Raw genomic sequence first — 19984 nt, forward strand, 5'->3', positions numbered from 1 at the left:
CTTTAAGACTGTTCTGTTTGCCTCCTGTTTGCTACCCTGAGTTCAGACTGAAACATGACAATGCTACTTGTTTAGGTTTCCCATTCTGAGACATACAGCCCTGTCCAGCAGATACAGGGCCCCTCTCACACGTGACAGATTCTTAGATTTACACTGTGTAGGAGATTTTGCCTGCAAAATTCTCATGATCTTGTAATTAACTGCCTGCTTCTGCAGAATTAAAGCTGATTTTCAGTCTTTCAGCGTAACACAAGCTTCTAGAAAAATGGATAAAAAGTAGGAGGTGAGGACAAAGTGCGTGTCCTATGGAATTAAATGGAGTTCAGTCAACAAGGGATCTGATCCAGAAAAACAAGGTTCAGTGAAGTGAAGCAGTATTCAAAAGGCAGGTCTAGAACACAAGTCCTGGCCGTGGATAACAGTGAGATCATGTTAAGGACTCGAAAATGTGAAGCTTAGATGTAAAGTTTAAAGCTTGTATGAACTGTAGAATGGAAATGTTGCTTGGCTTGCTTCAAAGTTACTTAATGCAACAGTATTTTAAGCAGTGTCAGTTATATTTTGACAGTGCTTTTGATTCCTTTCAGCCCAACAGCTTGTGTGTGTGCATACTCACAGAATTTGAATAATGTTTTGGTAGTAAATCTATAATCAGAATTTAAAGCATACAAGTGTTATTAATGTGGTGCCTTTGTGTTTGTTTAATCTCTAAGAATTAAATGCAGACTTTGCTCTCAAAATGTCTTATTCTTCAGTGCCAGTAAAACGCTTCAGTATTATAAGAACTGACAAAAAGAGCAGCTGATGAAATAAAAAAACATGGTATCGGCTCCTGCATGCATTTTTGTAAATAACATTATCCTCTGTTTCTTGTGTGGAAGAAGTGGCTTTGTGATAAGCACGCACAGAAAAATACTGTGCTGTTTTAGCAGTCATGCTATTTGTGTGAATGAAAGTATATGTAATACGTACAATTTATAATGGAATCCAACAGGCACAGGTTGTACCATTCTCTCGGTCCGGGGACAAGAGTGTCACGAAATGGCTATCGAGGCCACATGAAGGCCAGCAGGTACAATCCCCACTGCACCCAGGGGTCTCCAACTGTCCCTCTGGTGTTGGTGATTTGGTTTGGTTTAATAATTAAGTGGGTGTTTTCTGATGTTATCTTTCTAACTTACATGTCAAAATTAAGGTAAAGACCTTTATCTTCAGACTTAAAGCTTTCCTCTTCTGTGACTTAATCTGTCCCACCATAACGGCTTTTGTTCATTCTGGTCTGCAAATCTGACTTCTGAACCATTGGATCTTATATTGAGGCTTAAAGATGTTTTACCCCAGGTAGCTTTTTAACTGCCCCCCAGTAGGTAGCAATATTGGTAGTGCTCATGTGGACAACAAAGCTGCTTCTTGTGCTTATGGATGGCATTGGAGATATTTTCTTTGCTGGCAGTTTTGTGTTGACTCCCCCCCACCCTCTTTTCCCTGAAATCAGAGGTACGGCTAAAATGAGTAATGCATTAAAATTGGCCCCAACTTATTACATATAGTATTATTTGCAAGCTGACGGAGTAATATGACTGATTATTCTCATGAATTAAAATACACATTTTGTCTCCAGCTGTGTGGTGCTGTAGTTGGAAAAGAGATGGCTGTTAACTATGAAACTTTTTTCCTGTTAAGAAGCAAGCATTGTCTCACTGAATTAGACTCATGTTCACATCTGTCAATGTCCAAAGTTGTCTCCATATCATCATCCTCAGTAGGTGCTGCAATGAAAACGTTCACTAGGTTGCCAGTTTACTTTCAACATTCATGAATGTTGCGATGGATGAAACAGCAAATCCTGGCTTCGAAACCAGTTTCAGGCGCTGCTCAATTTCGTGGCTTTTCTAGAAAGCCGCGGGGTTCAGCAATTTAGCTGTATGCTCTGATTGACATTTACCGAAATGATTCCTTTTGTAATTTTTTTCTGATTGAAAATATTTTGTAAGCCGGTCAGCTTTATAATTTTAATAAAGCTTAAGTTTTCTTTTCACAGTGCTGTACCTGGCATTTGTTTTGGCCCATAGCTCTTGGGCCTATATGGGGTAGATGATTAGTGGGGCACCAGATGCTTTAGAACACCTTAACGCTGTGGTTTGGGTTTCTACTCTTTGCTACTGCTCCTGCCCACTCTTCTGGCTTTCAGATATTCCAAAGATTGTGCATGTTTGAGCTGTGCTTTGTTTTTGATGTGCTAATGATTCCAGTGTTTCCAACAAAAAAATATCCAATCTTTCTTGCGAGAGTTGAAGGAGAGGTTTTAACACATACAGCAACTATATGAATGTTTGCTTTTTAAAATCAATTGTTCTTGTATTTCAGTTGTGTCTTGAGTTTGAATTTTTTTAATTAAGGATTACCTGCTTGGCTAATTAATTTTTCTGATCACTTTTGCTTGCGAGTGTAAATTCCACAACAGCAATTCCTTGTAACAGCCGAAGTCTTTTTCCACATTGAAGTCCAATAAATAAGAAGTTGACATTTCTAAATTAAAATACAGATGTTTGCAGTAGCTTTTGGTAATGATTGGAAAACTACTTTAGGAAACTTTTTTTCACACAAATCTTCACATGCTCCTTTCAGCTCCCTAGAATCTGAAGATCTGGCTGTTCACTTGTACCCAGGAGCAGTTACTATTCAAGGTGTGCTCAGGAGGAAGACTTTGTTGAAAGAAGGCAAAAAACCTACAGTAAGAGTTTTTTATTCACTTTCTCACCTTCTTCCTTTGCCTGGTTAGAAATACAATTAAATGGCCTTTTGCAACTAATTCAAGTGCCTGAGATCTCCTCTGCCTTGCTGATTAAGGCTTAGTGTCACTGCTAGAGTTTGCATTCTTCTGTTTGGTGGACTTAATCAGTTTATAAGGCTGTAGCCGTAGTCTAGGGAGTAGAAGAGAAGTGTAATGCTATATAAAATTTCTTACGTTTACTTAACTTTAAAAGAGAGAAGGATGTTTTGTCTTACTGAGTGGTGGGTGGATCCTACCAGTTGATCAGTAGATAACAACCCTTAGCATTTGCGTTGCAAGTGCTTGTGAATTGTAAGTCAACATACATATATATGACAATGGAGGGTACCTGATGGCGGTACATAAAATGGAAGAGACAAATGTAACTCAACAAAGTGTTCAATAAGGGTTGCAGAAAGTATAGAGTAAGATGCAGACAACTTTTCTCAGATTCATGAGGAAAGGGACTTTTTCTTTCTGCTTTCTAGGTTTTTAATGCATTCATAGGGCCTACACGACTAACTAGAAACAGGAGCTTTGGAACATTACGATGGTTTGGCTGGGCAGTTAGCGCTGTCATGTTCTTGCAGAGGATGACGCCTGTTATTGAAACATTTCACTTATACATTGCACTTTCATTTTTTTCCTCTTTCTAGGTAGCATCTTGGACAAAATACTGGGTAGCACTGTGTGGAACCCAACTCTTTTACTATGCTGCGAAATCTCTGAAGGCTACGGAGAGAAAACACGTATGTAAAATGGGTGTATTCCAGTATCATCTGCCAAAACTAAAATGTGATTTCCTGATGGTAAAAACTGAGAGTAGTTTGGGACTTGCATGATTTCTAGTCAGCGCTATCCTGTCTCTCACTCAGTCGCCTCATATGGATATCCCTAATGGAAATATAATGCACATTCGTATGCTAAACCAAGAACATCTGCTTTGCATATGCCATGGGTCTCTTTGAGTTTGTTGGTCTATAAGGAAGGGAACTGTGTCACTGAGTCTGTCTGCTCTTCTAAGTTAGGAGTCAGTTCTTCTGATGATTTCTGAATCTTGCAACAGTTTCTTGCTGCTTGAAATCTAAACAAGCATTGGTGTGGAAAGACTGAGAAGTCACTACATATGACACGAAAGATGTACTGATTTCATATATGTGGTAAAATTAGACTACTCTCTTTTTCTGTCTAATCCTGTGGTCTGTTAATTACAACTGAGTACAAAACACCTCAGATGTTACACAGAGATCTAGCATATCATGTGGTGCTGGCTTTCCTTTTATTCACTGCAACTTAATTGGGAAGAAGCTAAAAATACTGTGTGGGGAAGTAGTAAAAGGATTTTCTGTAGAAGTTCCAGGGATGTTTTGATGTGCATAGTTCCTGTTTTCACTGGTTAATGATAATGGAAGAGGATGCCGCAAGAGATTCTGTTAAGAAACTGGGTAATATGTGAGATACTTGGATCTTTTTCCAAGTTCATTCACTACTCGGAACCATTACTTATAGTTGCTTTGGCCAGTGTTTCAATATAATTTGACAGCCATCACTGACTAACATTTGCTTTACGTAAAGCTTATGTAATTTTACAAACTGAGATGTGCTCCTAGAACCCTTATAAGGGGACTATCTTATTTCTTTTCGGTACAAAATACTATTTTCTTATCCTAACATTTTTATGTTCAGAGAGAAGAGATTTGAAGCTTAAGATTTCTGATTAGTAGACTCTTCGGTATTTGAGTTTGTGTGGCAAGTTCATGTGTAATGTCATCTGAATCTACAAAATAGAGCGTTTTCGACTTTTAATGAAAGTAGTTCATTAGGAAACAGTATTGTAATACTTAAATTAGTTTAGTAACAGCTAGTTACTTGTAGAAAGATTTGCATGGTTTCTTTGCCATCATCCATCTGCCTCACCCCCACCAGCTTGGATTGCTTAGGTGAAATCTAATCTGATCCTTCTTAATTTGTCTCACCAGTTAAGACAATCTCAGCCCAGCTCAAAGGCCTGTTTGCCAGCACTCTGTCTCTGGCATCTTTGGAGCAGCGTGTGTGTTCGGATGCATTTGCCTCTGGTATCAGTGAAAACCTTATGGCAGGAGCCTGTCACATTAAAAGTAGTTGGAAAGAGCAGACTTGCCAAGTACTATGAGCAGAAAGTACTAAAGAAAAACAACAAACTAAGAGAGAACTTCCACTGGCATTATGTCACTAAACAGTTAGTTGCTTGTTTTTTCTGAAAACATTGAGATGGAAAAGGAATTTTTTGTCGTGTCAGACTTTGTGTTCCTGTTACTGATGTGATGCCTTTGGGCTTTTTGCCAAAATTGCATTTTGTTTTCTTTTAAGAACAGAAGATGCATTTTTAAATCGCTCTTGTCCACTATCTGTCAAGTACTGAATGATGGAAGACTTTACCATACTTGTACAGACTCAATCAGAAGCTTTTTCAGTATTGTGTATAAGTATTTTAGAACAATCTAAATAATATCTGGGTTTAGAAAACTTGGGAAAATTGCATAGCTCATAATTTTCTTGTTTGGAAATCAAGTATACTGAATTTTTATGTCATCCATTTGCTTATATATTTACTTCAGAATAATAATTTTAATAATTTAAATGATTTTGCCCTTTCTTTAGGAAAGTAAACGAAGTAAAAAGGTAATAAATGTAAACATTCCAGTCTGCTATCTGATCCTCTGTTACTGCAAAAGACTTTACTTTTGTCTTGAAATGCAGTCACATCCATTTAGAACGCTCTTCCAGTAATTATTTTCTGAACCTATTGAATTGATTTTTAATATTCCCCAAGTCACCGATGTGTTGTGATACCTGCCTAACTAGTGCCTGAGAAGCTGAAATCTGTCCCACATCCTTATGTTCTTGTATTTATTTGTCCAAAGACGTGCCAGCTGACAATTGACAGTTAGCAGGTAGAAGCTAGGAGACGTTCAAGTCCATAATGCTACAGGATTACCCATCAGAAGCTACTGGCATTGTTGCTTGCAAATACTCAGCAGAGTTTGAGTGACGCAGCTCCCAGGGAAGGGAAGTGGAGGAGCGGTAGTGAAAAGCAATGACTGCTAGAGCAGATTTACTTTTTTTTAATAGTTGGCTCTGCAGAATTGTACTGAACTATGCAGCACAACTTTGTCTGTACACAGCTGACATCTTGCTTTTAGCTTTTTAGGGCAGCGACCATACATTGTTATGAAGCTCAGTTCTCTGATTTGGCTTCCCAGGTGCAGTCATGGTTAAAATAATGTAATACCTATTATCTGTGGTTTGGGTTGTCTTTTGTTTAAACAAATAACTCACAGTGAATGCACACATACTTCTGCTCCAAAGTTTATTATAACACAGAGTGTTATCTTCATGCTGAAATTAAGGTGGAAGGTAACCTGGTAACTGCTGTGGGAGGCTGAGGTCATGGTATAGGCGGAGAGGCTCCAGTTTATTAAACAGCCCAATAGTAGATGGGCAGTAACTTTGTTCAGCGAGTCTGCCTGTGTTGTACTTCTAACATAGCTATTGATAGCTTAGATTTCCATCCATTTCATTATAGGTGAAAGCCTCAGGTGGTGTTTCAGATTCTGTGAAGATGACCTGTCAAGTGTCGTGCTTCAGTTTACATTTGGTTGCGTTTTCAGAAAGAAAGTTAATCAAGAGAGAATAAACTGTAGATGGTCAACCTATCTGTATATAGCTGGTGCATGAGTGCATCTTCATTGTAGAAGTACTGTCTAGTTATATTCCTAAGAGGTCCATTCTGCAAAATAAAGCGATTTGAGGCTAGAACTAGGTTATGTCCCTTTCCTGTCCAGATAAAAGGGATAAAAAGGATGATGCTGTCTACTTTTGAAGCAAGTTTCTTTTTCAAAGGTAGATACATTTGAGATTTACGGAGGTAAAATATTCCAAGCATCTTGTAGAGCCATGTAAACACCTGTCTCTTCAGCTTCCTTTCTCAGGGCCTGTGTGACATGGAAAGGAACACTGGCAATGAAAAAGCCAGTCTGCTATATGAAGTTTCCTGGCTAGAGCTCTCATGGTAAATGTGTCTTGATTACAGTCATGCTTTGACCGTTCTGCTGCTGCTATTGCTTCAGGCAGCTGAGACTGAGGACTTGGAATGCACCGGCACTGAAATCTCTTCCAGGCTTTTAATAGCCAACGTCTTTGGAAAATTACCTCATAAAAACCCCAGTGTAATCCAGCATGAAGGGAAAGCAATCCTCTCTCTTTCAGACATGGGCAAGCCAGCTCTTCTTCTCATGCCTGTGGTCAAGGACAAATATGGTCTGTTCTAGATGTGAATCTAGTCCAAAGGAAGAGGATGCTATGGATACCTAAATGTTGAATATTTTATTGTGCTATATCTACTAAGAAAGACGACTAGATACGAGTTTTGTGTTTTAAATAGTGAACAGGTTTCAGTTATTACTACAGTAATGGAAAATCGTTTCGTGAACTTCAGAGCCTGGAGATGTGGTACGGGAGAATCTCAGCGGAACATGTGTGGAATGCTCAATGCCTTCTCTCTCATGTGCTGGAGTGGTACCCACAAACAAGCATCTGTGATTAAACTGTAGCACTTGCATTCTTTTCAAAAAGCACAATAGTAAAAATAGCCAATTTAAAATTAGTCTTAAAGCATTCACCCTGAAAAATGTGAATACACCCATAAAAAAACTGTTTATAGTAATCAGGCTGGAAGAATCTTGCCAATTTCTTTGACAACATAACATGCACGAGAGATTTTTCCATGTTTGTACGTACTTGGAAAAGCAACAGAGACTTTCTGAGACTTCATGCTCGAGTATGAACCCTTGCTCATTCCAAGCCTTCCATTGCGTGTTATGTTCCGATTTAGACCAGTTTATTGGCACTCTAGAATACCTGGTAGTTGTTGCTCAGGCACTTTCACTGAAATACCCTGATAAAGACTGATGATGATCTGCGAATTATGTTCAGCCACTGAGAAAATGAATATTAGAAAGCTGTAAAATCTCAACAGGAGATATGAGGAAGGAGATCTGTAGGTGCCAAAAGGTTGGAGTGAAAAGTCTGTTCACTGATTAAACAGAGTTTTTGATTCAAAGATATATGCATAAAGGCCTTTGAGCTCAGAACAACCTTAAAAAAAGTGTAGAGGGATGGAAAATGGACATGTGTTTCAAGGGATGAGGGATTGATGCTGGCAGGAAATACTTGCCTTGTGTGGAGCTATTTATTATGTGGAGAAGGACCATGATTAACTAATTGTTTTGAATAAAATGAAAAAACAAGGGAGCTCTAGCAGTTTTGATTGCAATAGTAATTTAACATGTTGTCCACCTACTGATACGATAGATAACAACTAAGAAAAGAAAGCATAAATGTGCCATTTTCAGGCAAATCCAGAAACAAGTGCAGTTCAAGAGGTACATCATTGATCTGTAACCTATTAAAACCGCTTTGAGACTCAAATTTCCCCCTCTTTGAACATGAGCTATTAATGCTTTGTAGGACTACTTGGAAGTTTGAATTTTGCAGATCCCTTTTAAGTGTAGGTTGCATCATCTTATTTTTTGAGGCAATATGTCGTCAGTGGGTCCGTAGCAAGTCCTGAATATCTGCTTTCTTTTTTAAGAACTACTGACATATATCCTTATTTTACTCCCTTTCCCTGTCTTTATTCCTTCTTTCAGATAAAATTCCTTAAGGTTTTTTATTACTGACTAGAATCTTCAGGGAAATTTTGGGTTTTATTTGGGAAGAAGTGATGTTATCCAGCTCTCACTGTAATGAAATGTTGTCTGATCCAGCTTCATAATTTACTTCCTCTTCTTATGAGGTGTTACCAGATCTGTTCACCCCCCAAAGACAGTAGAGTTACTTTACTATATGTGGTAGTAGAGAATTTACAAGGAATGGTTCTTTCCCATGTATTTATCCACAGTAGCATCAAAAAAGGGCATCCATTTGGAAGTTTGGCAGGCAAGTCTTTCCTAAGAACTGCCATTGTCCCTTTTACGCTTAAGCTATCTGTGCAAGAAATCCCTTCAAAGTTTCCAAGCTTTTATGTTTCCACTGACATTACGCAAATGTCAGCTGAACGCGACTGGTAGGAACTTGTGGTGGAACGATTCCTTCAAATGTAACTATGGCAACATAAAGAGGACAGTACGCAGATGATGCTTTCAAAAGTTTAGAAGATACAGAGAAATCGGGCTCTTAAATTGTTTTGAATTCGGTTAAAGTACTTTTTGTATTTCCTATATTGGTCTGACATTTGTCCATTTGAAGTTCTAATGTACTCTAAAATGAGGTTTAAAATGTAGACAGGTATGCTTATCTAGACATTCAAGGTCTCCAGTTAATGTATGGCATAGATTAGAATAACTGACATTAGTTATTATATTGCCAGATAGAGAATATTTTTATAAATTCTTACTTTGCTTGTGATACCCTCAAACTTATTAGCTGTAACAGTTCCTTTTGCTGAAGCAGATTTCTGGATTTGTAATAGTGGAGCAATATTTCTAAAATTATATAAAAGGCATTTGATGCTTCATGTTGTAAATCTGCGACGTGGCGTTAGGATGAAGAGCAAAAGTGTTCTAGAACTGTAAATTAATGACTAAAAGCATCCCTGAGATTGTTTTAGCTTTATAGTTTCTAATAATGTAATTAAAGAGTGGTCAGAATTACTGTGGTAGTTTAGATGTCTCTTGACAAGTGTTTTGGGGGATTGTAATATTCCCTTTAATTTTATTTTAATATCGTTCATTGTGGTAAGTTCTGTTTTCACTAATTCCATATAAAATCCATGACTTTCTTAATTTAATGAAGTGCTGTGCTTCCTTTGGAGTTGTTCTGTGTCTTTAACAGTGTTACTGTAAGGAAATGCCCTTTAGAATACTCGTTCTGTGCAGTGCAGTCAGCCTGGCTGAAGCTTCTTGGCTTGGCTCTCGTTTACATCTCTGCTCCTATTTTCAGTTCAAATCCACGCCGAGTAAGAATGTGTCAGTGGTGGGCTGGATGGTGATGATGGCGGATGACCCTGAGCATCCAGATCTCTTCCTGTTGACTGATTCTGAGAAGGGTAAGAAGTGCTCAGCACCCAGAGTGCAGTGATTCACAGAATTATTAGTAGCATTTGGTTTGACGAGGTCTTCATAAGCAATTAAGTGAAATTGGAACAATTGTCTGTGGAGAATCATTAAGTTACAGGAACTCTCCAAAAATCCACTTGTAATTTTTATTGGAGGTATTCATCTCCATTCTTTTAAATTACATTTAGACCACGTAGAGGCCTTTTCACATATGTGAAAACGTAACAAGTAAAAAAAATCCATGATTCAGCTGATGCTCGGTGCTTAACCAGTCCCCTCTCCTCTCCAAACGAAAACCAAAACCCAAACCTCCTGTTCACATGTAGCTCTGTTACTGGGAGGGGAACAAACCCCACAACAAAACACGCTAAGAGATCTGGACAATTTAAGCTGTGAAGAAATTGTTACTTTTTCATAGCACCTCAAATTATGCAGAAAGAGGTAATTAGAAGTTCAAATAAAGGAGCTAAATATTATTTATTGCTTTGTCTACTTCATGTCTCCTTACATTTTATTTCCAAGCGTGTATTGTAGCACCACTGATAGAGTCAGGTAAATAAGGAGTACGTGTCAGCTTAAACTCGGCAACCGCAACCTGAAATGTTTTTGGTAATCCTTGGCCTTTCTGAACCCAAGCAAGCACTGTGTAACACCGGACACTGAAAATACAAGTCTGAAACGTATCGGTATGTTTAGGAACAAGTTTCAAATAGTTTCAAATGTAGCTTTCTGGAGTGCGTTTCAGTGCTATCTTGCACTTCATTAGAAGATTACAAAATGATATTATAAACAAGTTGCAGTAATGGCAACAAACAGAAACATTTTTGTTGTATGGTTCTGAGAAACGTTTTGTTCTTTCCTGGTTGACACTGGTGTTAGTTGAAGTCTAGAGTGTTGGAAAGGAAGACAGTTGAGCTGAAACTTCTCTTGGACTAGGTCAAAGAAATAAGTTGCACATCTGCCAAGGTGTAAAGTTATAGGAACCTTCTGCTATTAAATCTTTTCATAATGTTTTAGTTAGAGCTATTTGAATATGGGTAGGATTTAAGTATATAATATTGTTTGTATTTCCTTATCAGTTTTTTCTGTACCTTTCTTCCTCAGGCAATTCATATAAATTTCAAGCTGGAAACAGAATGAATGCGATGCTCTGGTTTAAACACCTGAGCGCTGCCTGCCAAAGCAACAGACAACAGGTGAGAGCAGGGCATGGAAAAGGATTATGAACTGACAGATCTTCAGGATGACTGAAGTGTCGCTTTGTTCACTTCATATGAAGAGTAAACTGCTCTGAGCAGCCTGTGTGTTGATTTCACAAGCTTATTGATTTGCCTCAGCTTTCTGTTTGCCCCTTGGCAGACAAGTCCTCAGAGTTTCTGTGCTAATGAAGAAAGATTTGAGGCTATCTTGAGGCTCATTGAAAGCGATTGGGGAAATGGAAGGGATGCTCTAAAATATCTGTCCGAGTGGCAGTATTTTTGACATTGCTCATTTTTAAAAGGCTGTTTTACAGTTATATAGAAAACTGTAAACCATAGCATTCAATATCAATTCCAGATAACTCTCCTGTAGTGCCATTTGGTCAGGTCTTGGGCATGCATGTTTTCTGTTGTTTGTATGTCTTTCTAAAATGAATAAAATACATGTTAGTAGTGACAGACTTTGAAAGCAAAAGTAGGATTTTTCATGAATCATAAAGGAAGATGAGGCTACTCCAACTCCTATTAAACTCTGTTCCCATATAAATTCTCACTGACCTTTTTTTATGAGCAAAATAACTTTTAAGTTACCACTTTGTCTTCCTGAAATCTTTATTTGCCTTTGCACATTTGTTTATGGAGTTCCCAGGGCAAAAGTACTACTGAATTTCAAGGGGAAACAAAAGGACCTTTCCAGGCCCTTCTGTGCTTTTTCGTTCAGTTCTGCTTCTGACAGAAATCTAAGGAGTAAAGAGGGTTGCAGAAGCTTGAAAGTATTTGAGACAGCGCAAAAGAGAGGAAATTGTGTTCCTGGCTGTAGAAGGTGGGAATAGTAGCAAATAGTGGCCAAGAGTTTGCAAGAAAGGGATGACTTCCAGGCAAGCCTGAAAACTGCCCTCTGAGGAGAGCTTTTATTCAACAGCGCTTGACAATACTGTGTAATGCAAACTTGTTTAAAGCATTCAGGCCCTAGCTTGTGCAAATCAGCAGGTTTAAGGATCTTGGCAGGGCCTCCTGTGGAAAATATGACAGCAAAGTTAAGATAAGTAGAGGAGATTTTAAAAGAAAAAAAAAAAAAGGAGGGGAGTATTAATGAAGAAAAAACTACCATTAAATGGCCAAAACCCTTGCTACCATGATTTGTAGCATATTTTCTGTGTTCTGACATTTTATGTAGTTGTACTTACTCTGTGGGTTCTTGCAGCATTTGCTCCCATGGAAGAAGCAGTGCTTCATAGAAACATTAGGTTACAAAGGTTGGTTGAGTGTAACATTTGTCTCTTGACCATGATCTGACTCCTGAGCAGTGCTGTCCCTGGAGAGATGCCTTATGGTACTGTTTAAAATGGAAAATGTTGATTGCTTGTTAACAGTATGACTCCCTAAGAAAGACTCAAAAGTTTGAATGTGCTTTTGATACAGTATAGACACCCACCCGGTTGAAAAATATTAGAAACTGTTTTAATAGATGTTATTTTTAGTTTTAATGGTGGAACTTTAGCCAAGTTGGTCATTCTTGCTTCTACAAGCAAATGGTAAATGCCAAGTAAGAAATGCTTGCTTCATATCTGACCAAACTGGGTATTTATTGGCAGTCATCAGGAGTGTGGTGGCTCTTTAATAACCTGAGTAAACAAGAGATGTTGCTGTTGGGCAAATTCCTGTTGGGGAGAAAATGGATATATGAACTAATGTAAGGCAAACCAGCTTTAATCTTCATGAAGGGGAATGATGTCCGCAGCAGCATTCAGGTTTCCTATGGGAAAAGCACAGACAAGTGTTTATGCCTTGTTGTTTTAAATTAGTCTTAAAAATACTAGAGGGTCTACATCAATCTCTGAACTGTGTGCCAAGAATTCTCTAGCTGGGACTCAAGTGAGAATGTTCTGCTTGTGTAGTTCAATGCTGAGATTTATCACGTTTAGGTTGTTCTGCTAACAACTTCCATCATAAATGTCATCAAAATTAGTAAAATCTAAGGCCATATAATAGAACTATAAACCGTGCGGCAGTTTATTGTTTTGGTTATACCTGGGTTTTCTACAGCTCTAAGTATACTTGTATCGCTGAATCACAGTTGCATTCCTGCTCCCTTTTTTGGAGATGGAACGAGCATCGGTGACGTGTGTTTAAACATGTGGCTGGTCTGTGAAACAGTAGAATGTAAGTAGCTACTACCCAAAGTAAAATCTGTTATCATTTATATTTTTCTTTTCAGGTTCCTGCCAACTTGATGACCTTTGAATAACAGGCTAATTCAGAACAAAAATAAAGAACAGTTTGAACCATCTCATAATTGAGAACGAGGTCCTGATGAAAAATGTGCCAGCTGTTTTCTGTGCCAGAACAGAGCCTGTCAGCTTGATCTCTGGACTCTGGAGCCCTGAACAAAACCACTAATAGTTGGGGAGTAGAGTCCCCCAAATTAAAAATGGAGTTGCAACATGAATTGCCATGGACCATGCTTCGTTATGTTCTCTGAACTGACCTGTGGAAACCACTGCCTTAAAGAGTGAAAGGAAAAACAACATGAAACACCAAATAGTGTGTGTGATACTTCTGGCGGTGCTGTGCTTGAGTTAAATAGATTGTAGCTAGTTTGAGTTTCTTTTAACTTTATACTAATTTTGAAAATAACTCACCTTTTTAGGCATTCTTAAGGAAACAAGTAAACTGGTATTTAAGAGTTGCATCAAAAGCTATGTATGAACCAGGTAAGAGGTACTATGTGTTCTAGAGATGTTGTTTAGACTATACCAGGAGTTCTCGATGGGAGCTTGTCCCAGGCACACTTACCCTGGGACAATGTTATTTCTCTCAGACCTACAAGTATAAGAAACTTAACAACTGCAAGTTTAAAATAGCAGTAAGCTTGCAAACCTGAGTACTGTATGGGAGCCGTGTTCCCTACAAGTGGCACAAAGCCTGAGCACTTACACACCAAAATATTTTTTGGTACGTTGTTACCTAATTCCTGGTTAAAAATGTAGTTCACATGTTTTGGGTGGTTGGGGAGGAGGGGTGTGTGGAAGAGACAAAACTGAAAGCACTCTTGGGTCAGAACTGAGTGTTTTCTTCCCATTTGTTTCTACAGCTGTCTTGTCTCCTACATACAAAGGTTGAATGACAAAAAGAACAAAAAAAGCCCACCCAAACCAAACAAAACACACCCGGGTATAGTTCACTGAGACATTTTACTTCTCTGGGTATCTGTTAATTCTCAGTTAGGGACCACTGTCAGTGAATGGTGTTTCTTAATATCACTTAGAAGTTCTACATTAAAAAAAGATAGAGGCACAATTTCACGCTTTCATGCTCTCATTTGGCAATAACTGATTTTAATAGCTGTCTTGGTCAAAATAATTGACATTGTGTGGTATTGATAACATGGCCTAAAGCAGACCTTACATACAGAAGCTCTTTTGATCTTCAGGCAAACGATTAATTTATTAGAAGGTAGGATAACCTAAGGAGTAAAAAGGTGTGGGACTATCAAAATTCCATCCTCGATAAGAATAGTTCTTGGTCACTGAAATTACTCACAGAGTAAAACATGGTTGTAAAAAGGGAGCCATGCTTTATATGTGTGTTTTGCTTAAGACTTTGATTCTTGCTTTATTTGGGTTTCCTTGATCTCACCTAGATAAAGTTTTCCTGGATTATTAGTTTTTATTTAATCTTAAAAAATTTGATCTTTGTAAAGCAAGGAAACATTGTCCAAAATAGGACTCTGATATCGGAACTTTGAAGTCTGTGAAAAAGTAATAACTGTTCCATTGACATTGTGGTTTAGTGGCCGTAAATACGCTTGCAGACTCCACCATGAATACTCCTTTTTAAAAAGAAACAAGCTACCTACCAGTCTGTGGCAGAGTTTTCTGACTATCTAATAAAGGTTTCTACTAGTAGCGATTATTTTGAAAATGTACAGTTTGTTCATTGCATCCAAGTAGAAGCCTATAAATTAACTTTTTGGGTTTTTTTCCAGAGTCAAATTAATCTCTTAATGGAAATGATTAATTTCTGATTTCTGGGGTACAAACGAGAAGGATAATCCAATCTTGCAGTAACAATCTCAAACAAAACACAAAAACGCCAATCACTTGGTGATGTAAAGGGTAATAGGCTAGTCCTGTGAATTGGCTCTTAGTAGAAAGAAAACAGTGGCAGGATGCTTCTGGCAGTTACACCACGAGGTCTGTGGGAATTTGTGTCTCTTTGCCATTTTGTTTGTTGTTGTTTTGATGGGGAATGAGTTGTGTGTTCTGATCCTGAACTCCTGTATTTTAGGAAGGGGTTCCTTGTGCTGAACCCCTCTGCAGTTCACCCATCTCTCCAGTTTTTGCCCATGTTGGGTTTAAGACAACACCCCCCCATAGCCAGCAGTGTTACTGGAGGAGACTTTGCACAACTTTAGTTCTGTTGCGTTTTTTGTTTGTTTGTTTTCATTTTAAAAATTACTTGATGTGTCTTTCTTTTCAACAACCGAAGTGTTGTGTTGTTTTTTTTTTTTTAACCATGTGTGTACTTTTTTTAAGCATTGTGGATAATAGCCTGTGGATTTTGAATTTTTAAATAAGCTATTATAGGTTTATTGCGGCATAACTTTGTTGTTCTGTTAGTGAAAGGAAACATGCAACTGGGAGCCACAGCCTGACATCGTGCAGCTTTCCTAAAGACAGAGCAGGTCAGAAGGTGTCATTTATTATTGGGTTTTTTGTATTTTTCCAGATGTTTTGAGTTAGGTTTTTATGGTAGGGAGATGGTGGGGAAAACAGTTCACAAATCATCATTTAGTGAATTGTTTCTGTTACTAGCTTGCATTGTTCTTAGGCCCCCTACTCTTCCTTGGTTTTTGACTCTCAGATATGCTGGTTTTTGTGGGAGAGATTGAATTATTGTGGGAGGACTTTCTTAAAATCTATACCCAGAATAACTAGAGTAATGAATGACAACACAGAAAACATTACTGGCGCTTGTTACAATGAGTAGTTCAGTTCTTTCCTATTGTTTATCTCCTCTTCAGCCACATAGTCCTGCAGAGAACAACATAGAAATACTGCAATGTGACATGCTTTGAGATAAATGGTGCTCAGAAAGAGGTAGCGGTTCTGTTCCCAGAGGAAAGCTGCCTCAGCTAAGCTTTGGAAAGACTCACGCAAGTCAGACGCACTGTAAAGAAATGTAGCAATGCCCTTTTTTCTTAAAAAAGGCGTTACAAAATAAAATATTTAAAACCAGTGCTGAGGAAACAAGGACAGCAACGAGCTCATGGTATTCAGGTAAGACTGTCATCCAGACTACTTGGCACTTTGTTTTTCATTGTAACGTATTGCTCTAGTTCTTTACCTTGTTAATAACTGCTGAAATACTCCAGCTAATATTTGTCCACTTTATTTCATAATGTTTTGATTTGGAAACTGAAGATGCCCCTTACAGTGCCCCTCAGATTGGGAGGCATCTGAGCAAAAAGTGTTCAGAGTAGATCTGTGTAGTGAGACTTGGCAGGTAAACGTTGCTCACCTGCTGACTGCCAAGCTGACAGTCTTGGGAAAGATTGACCAACAGGGAATGACAGGTTTATGAAATTGGTGCAAGACATTAGCAATACGTCAATTGCACTGCTAACTTCTGTCTTTCTAACCTAATCCGTACTAGTTTTGGCTAGGTTTTTCCAGCCTGACGTCTATTCCAGTGTTCTTAGAAAGCAAATAAGGAAATTTATTTTTGAAAAGCCCTGATAATTTGAGTAAACGTAACTCATCCCAGACATATATTTCATTCTGCAGACGTTTCATGCCAGAAGAGTATTACTTAGGCTATTATGATTCATTAAGTATTTAGGTGCAAGTTACAGGCACTGTAACTACGAATACTAAATGAATGCATATAAATAATTAACAGATAAGCTTTAGCACCCAGCTTTAAAATTGTGTTACTGTTAGCTCTTTTAAACTACTATGAAAATCATATCCTACTTAAGAAAGAGCCGAAAAGGAAAATGCTGTAATGGCAGACGTTATTTGTCAACTCTGCAGCTGGCGTAGGAAGCAGCTTCCTAGTTACGCAGATGTTTTAGCCTCCTGCTTGAGGAATCAACGTCTCTTTTGGGGAATCAGCTGATTAACTTTCCTCCTCGAAACGCAACTGCAGAGCACTTGAGCTTTTACCAAGAAAAGTGTTTATAGAAATACACGTATTTGAAAACATACTGTGAGCAAAAAAAAAAGCATAAAAAAACCACAGTAGGGTTTTATTGCTTATCTTTTCCTTACTAGAAGTAAATTCCTCTCATCAGATTTGTCTTGCAACATCAGCCTCCTCTATTTGCATTTACACATTTTCAATAATAGTCCTTTTCTATTAGTATCAGACATAACAAATGGTAAAAGGAAATGCTTTTCCCTTCCAGCAGGAGTAATTGCAGTTTTTTGTGCTGCGAAGGCACTCGAGGGGGTGAGATCCCTTTTGATTGAAGGCAAATTGACGTTGTGGTTTTGGTTTACTGTAGCAAATCTTGTCCAAATCAAGGTAAATCAGAGGATGCTGCTGCTTCTGGCTCTCGGTGGCATTTTTGTTCATTTTTTTAATCCTTTTTTTGATACCAGCATTAGTAGCTCCAATCTTTCCATGGCCAGCTATAGCATGCTGCCTGTTGGAAGCATCTAAGGCACCAGGGCTGCTACTAATTCACATCAGTTAATTGCTCGTTATCTCAACAAGGACAAGTTTTTAAAGTTTTGTTCTTATTTAAGTATTACCTTGATATTTTTCTCTAAAAGTGGGTTGTGCATTAGGTGATTTGGCTTGGGAACGTCATTAAAAGAATCTATGTGAGCAGACATGGAGTTTGTTTGTAGGGCTTATCCTTTTTTAAAACCACTGTTCCAGTTTTTAACGCATCAAGAGGGTGAGTGCTTGGATTTCAGGAGGACTTTTGTCAGTGCCTTATTAACTTGAAGACCAACTCCTTGATTTCAGTGCTTGATGGCAGATTGCATAATGTCGCCTTGATGCACCAAGGGGTGACATTCCTTACAGTCATTACGTTTCTGCAGAAGTCAGTTGTTTTGGTCGATGTAAAATAGCTGTGGCTTGAGTTGCTTTAGTATTTTTTTCTGTATTTGAAGAGCCTTTTTTTGGGCAAAATGCGGAGGTATTTGGTAGCTTGGGCTTGTTCAGCTTTTATCAGAAGTAGTTCAGACTTCCTCAGAATTAATTTATTTTTATTTTAGTATGTCTCTAAGTAGATTTAGTTGGGGAGGAAATTGAAAAGAGTAGTCCAAGTCGTGGTCTAGACCACATGAACTTAAGAGCTCACGTTGTTAGGAAAAAGCTTGTTTTTCTCTCTCTCATGTTGATTTAAACATCTAACAACATTCTTACGAGAGGTTTTATTTCTATCAAGCTTTTTGTTAATGTAAAAGAAATACTACAGGGAAAAAATGTTTGGGGAAAGAGAAGGACTGGTGGATAAATCTTATTCTTTCTTAATATCCCATAAGCTCACTTTTGTACATTTTATTTCTAGTGCCAACACTATGTAGAGAGTGCTGTCCTTCACTGGAACGATTGCTAGAGATTGTTTTAGTAGCAAGACTTTATAACCTTTGGAAGGGGAAATGAAACAAAATGTGTTGTTCTTAAGCAATTAAATATTTGTTTTCCTGGAAGACATCTTTATGAAAACACAGCAGTTTTACTATAGTGGCTTAGGAATTCAGATGCTGGAAAGGGAAGGATAATTTGAAAATTAATCTTATGCTTTCTGAGAATCTTCAAAAATGACAGAAGGGTTAGGACAAAGGAGAAAAGTCAGATTACTCAGTTTAGCCGTGCCTGTTGCAGAACAGAGCTGACGAGTGTTCTTGAAGGTTACGTTGCAAAGACAAAAGGTGTATGGAATGTAATGCCGTGCAAGGGCCTGCAGATCACGGCGTGGTTATGGCTGTTAGTCCAGTCTTGCTCTTGAATGACTGAAGTGTTGTAAATATTCTGTTTCCGTTGTGTGTTTGATTAGCCTATTATTTCTCCTTATTTGGGTACGTTCTGGCCTTCATATGTGTTTCCTGAAGGTATTTCTTACCATTCCAAAGCTGTTCACAGATAAAGCTGAAAAGCAGTGTATAAATTAACTACATGTTGAAATAAAGAGTTCTAGGGTGCCTTGTTTACAGGCACTTCTAGATCCTTGTGTACAGGAGCATATCCATTCAAATACTGCTGTACTGATGTGTGAAAACCACCAGGAAATCATATATATGTTTTATAATAATCCTGCAAGGACCAACCGTCATCACTGGAAGGGGGATCAAGGTTGTCATGCAGCAAACACAAGCCATTTTTAATATTCCCCGCTGGCGTGAGGTGTTCTGGAGCAGAGGGATTGCACTATGATCTCACTGAGTGATGTGCAGTTTGGCTGTCCTCCGGCCTTTTTCTTCAGCTTTTTTAATACTTCATTCTCTGTGTGCGTGTGAAAAATGTGTGTTTGCATAAGCTAGTTTAAATGAATTTAAGTACAGGTTTCAAAAATCTTTCCTACTGAAATAAATGATTTAAAAGATGGCCTGTGTCAGAAGTTTTAATTTCTCATGAAAAAACTGCATTGGCTTTGTAGCCAGGTTTTGCAAGATGGAATTTGACTCCTTTTGGAATGATGCGGAGATCAGCTGGAATTTCAGTAGCTTTTTTTCAGTGAACCTCTGAAACATGGCGTGTAAATATACCATTGTCTGTTGGTACAAAAGAACTCAAACTAGCAGAAGAATACAGTTAATTGAAGATATTTATGTTTGGTTTTAAAGGTCATTCTGTTAAATGGTGTATTTTTCTCTCCATGGTAGTTTATAATGTTTTTTCTGTTGTTTCTATACTTACAGATGTGATAAATTTGTACTCACTGAAAGCAGTCA

At 38.1% G+C, this 19984-nt stretch overlaps 1 protein-coding gene across 18 annotated transcripts in view; it reads left to right on the forward strand.

Moving 5' to 3' along the window:
• RALGPS2 (Ral GEF with PH domain and SH3 binding motif 2) overlaps positions 1 to 19637 on the forward strand; it is a 157242-nt gene extending 137605 nt beyond the window's left edge. For 15 of the 18 annotated variants that reach the window (XM_065071752.1, XM_065071747.1, XM_065071745.1 and 12 more), the window contains exons 15-20: positions 995 to 1072; positions 2629 to 2734; positions 3430 to 3522; positions 9755 to 9860; positions 10975 to 11066; positions 13288 to 19637. In XM_065071752.1, the coding sequence (XP_064927824.1) occupies positions 995 to 1072; positions 2629 to 2734; positions 3430 to 3522; positions 9755 to 9860; positions 10975 to 11066; positions 13288 to 13317 (505 nt within the window). In that variant the 3' untranslated portion in view covers positions 13318 to 19637. The remainder of the gene's footprint in view (positions 1 to 994; positions 1073 to 2628; positions 2735 to 3429; positions 3523 to 9754; positions 9861 to 10974; positions 11067 to 13287) is intronic. The other 3 variants (XM_065071746.1, XM_065071748.1, XM_065071758.1) reach the window with 1 other exon arrangement.
• The last annotated feature ends 347 nt before the right edge of the window (positions 19638 to 19984 follow it).

Source organism: Columba livia, chromosome 8, assembly GCF_036013475.1.
Source record: "Columba livia isolate bColLiv1 breed racing homer chromosome 8, bColLiv1.pat.W.v2, whole genome shotgun sequence".
NCBI classification, from domain to species: Eukaryota; Metazoa; Chordata; class Aves; order Columbiformes; family Columbidae; genus Columba; species Columba livia.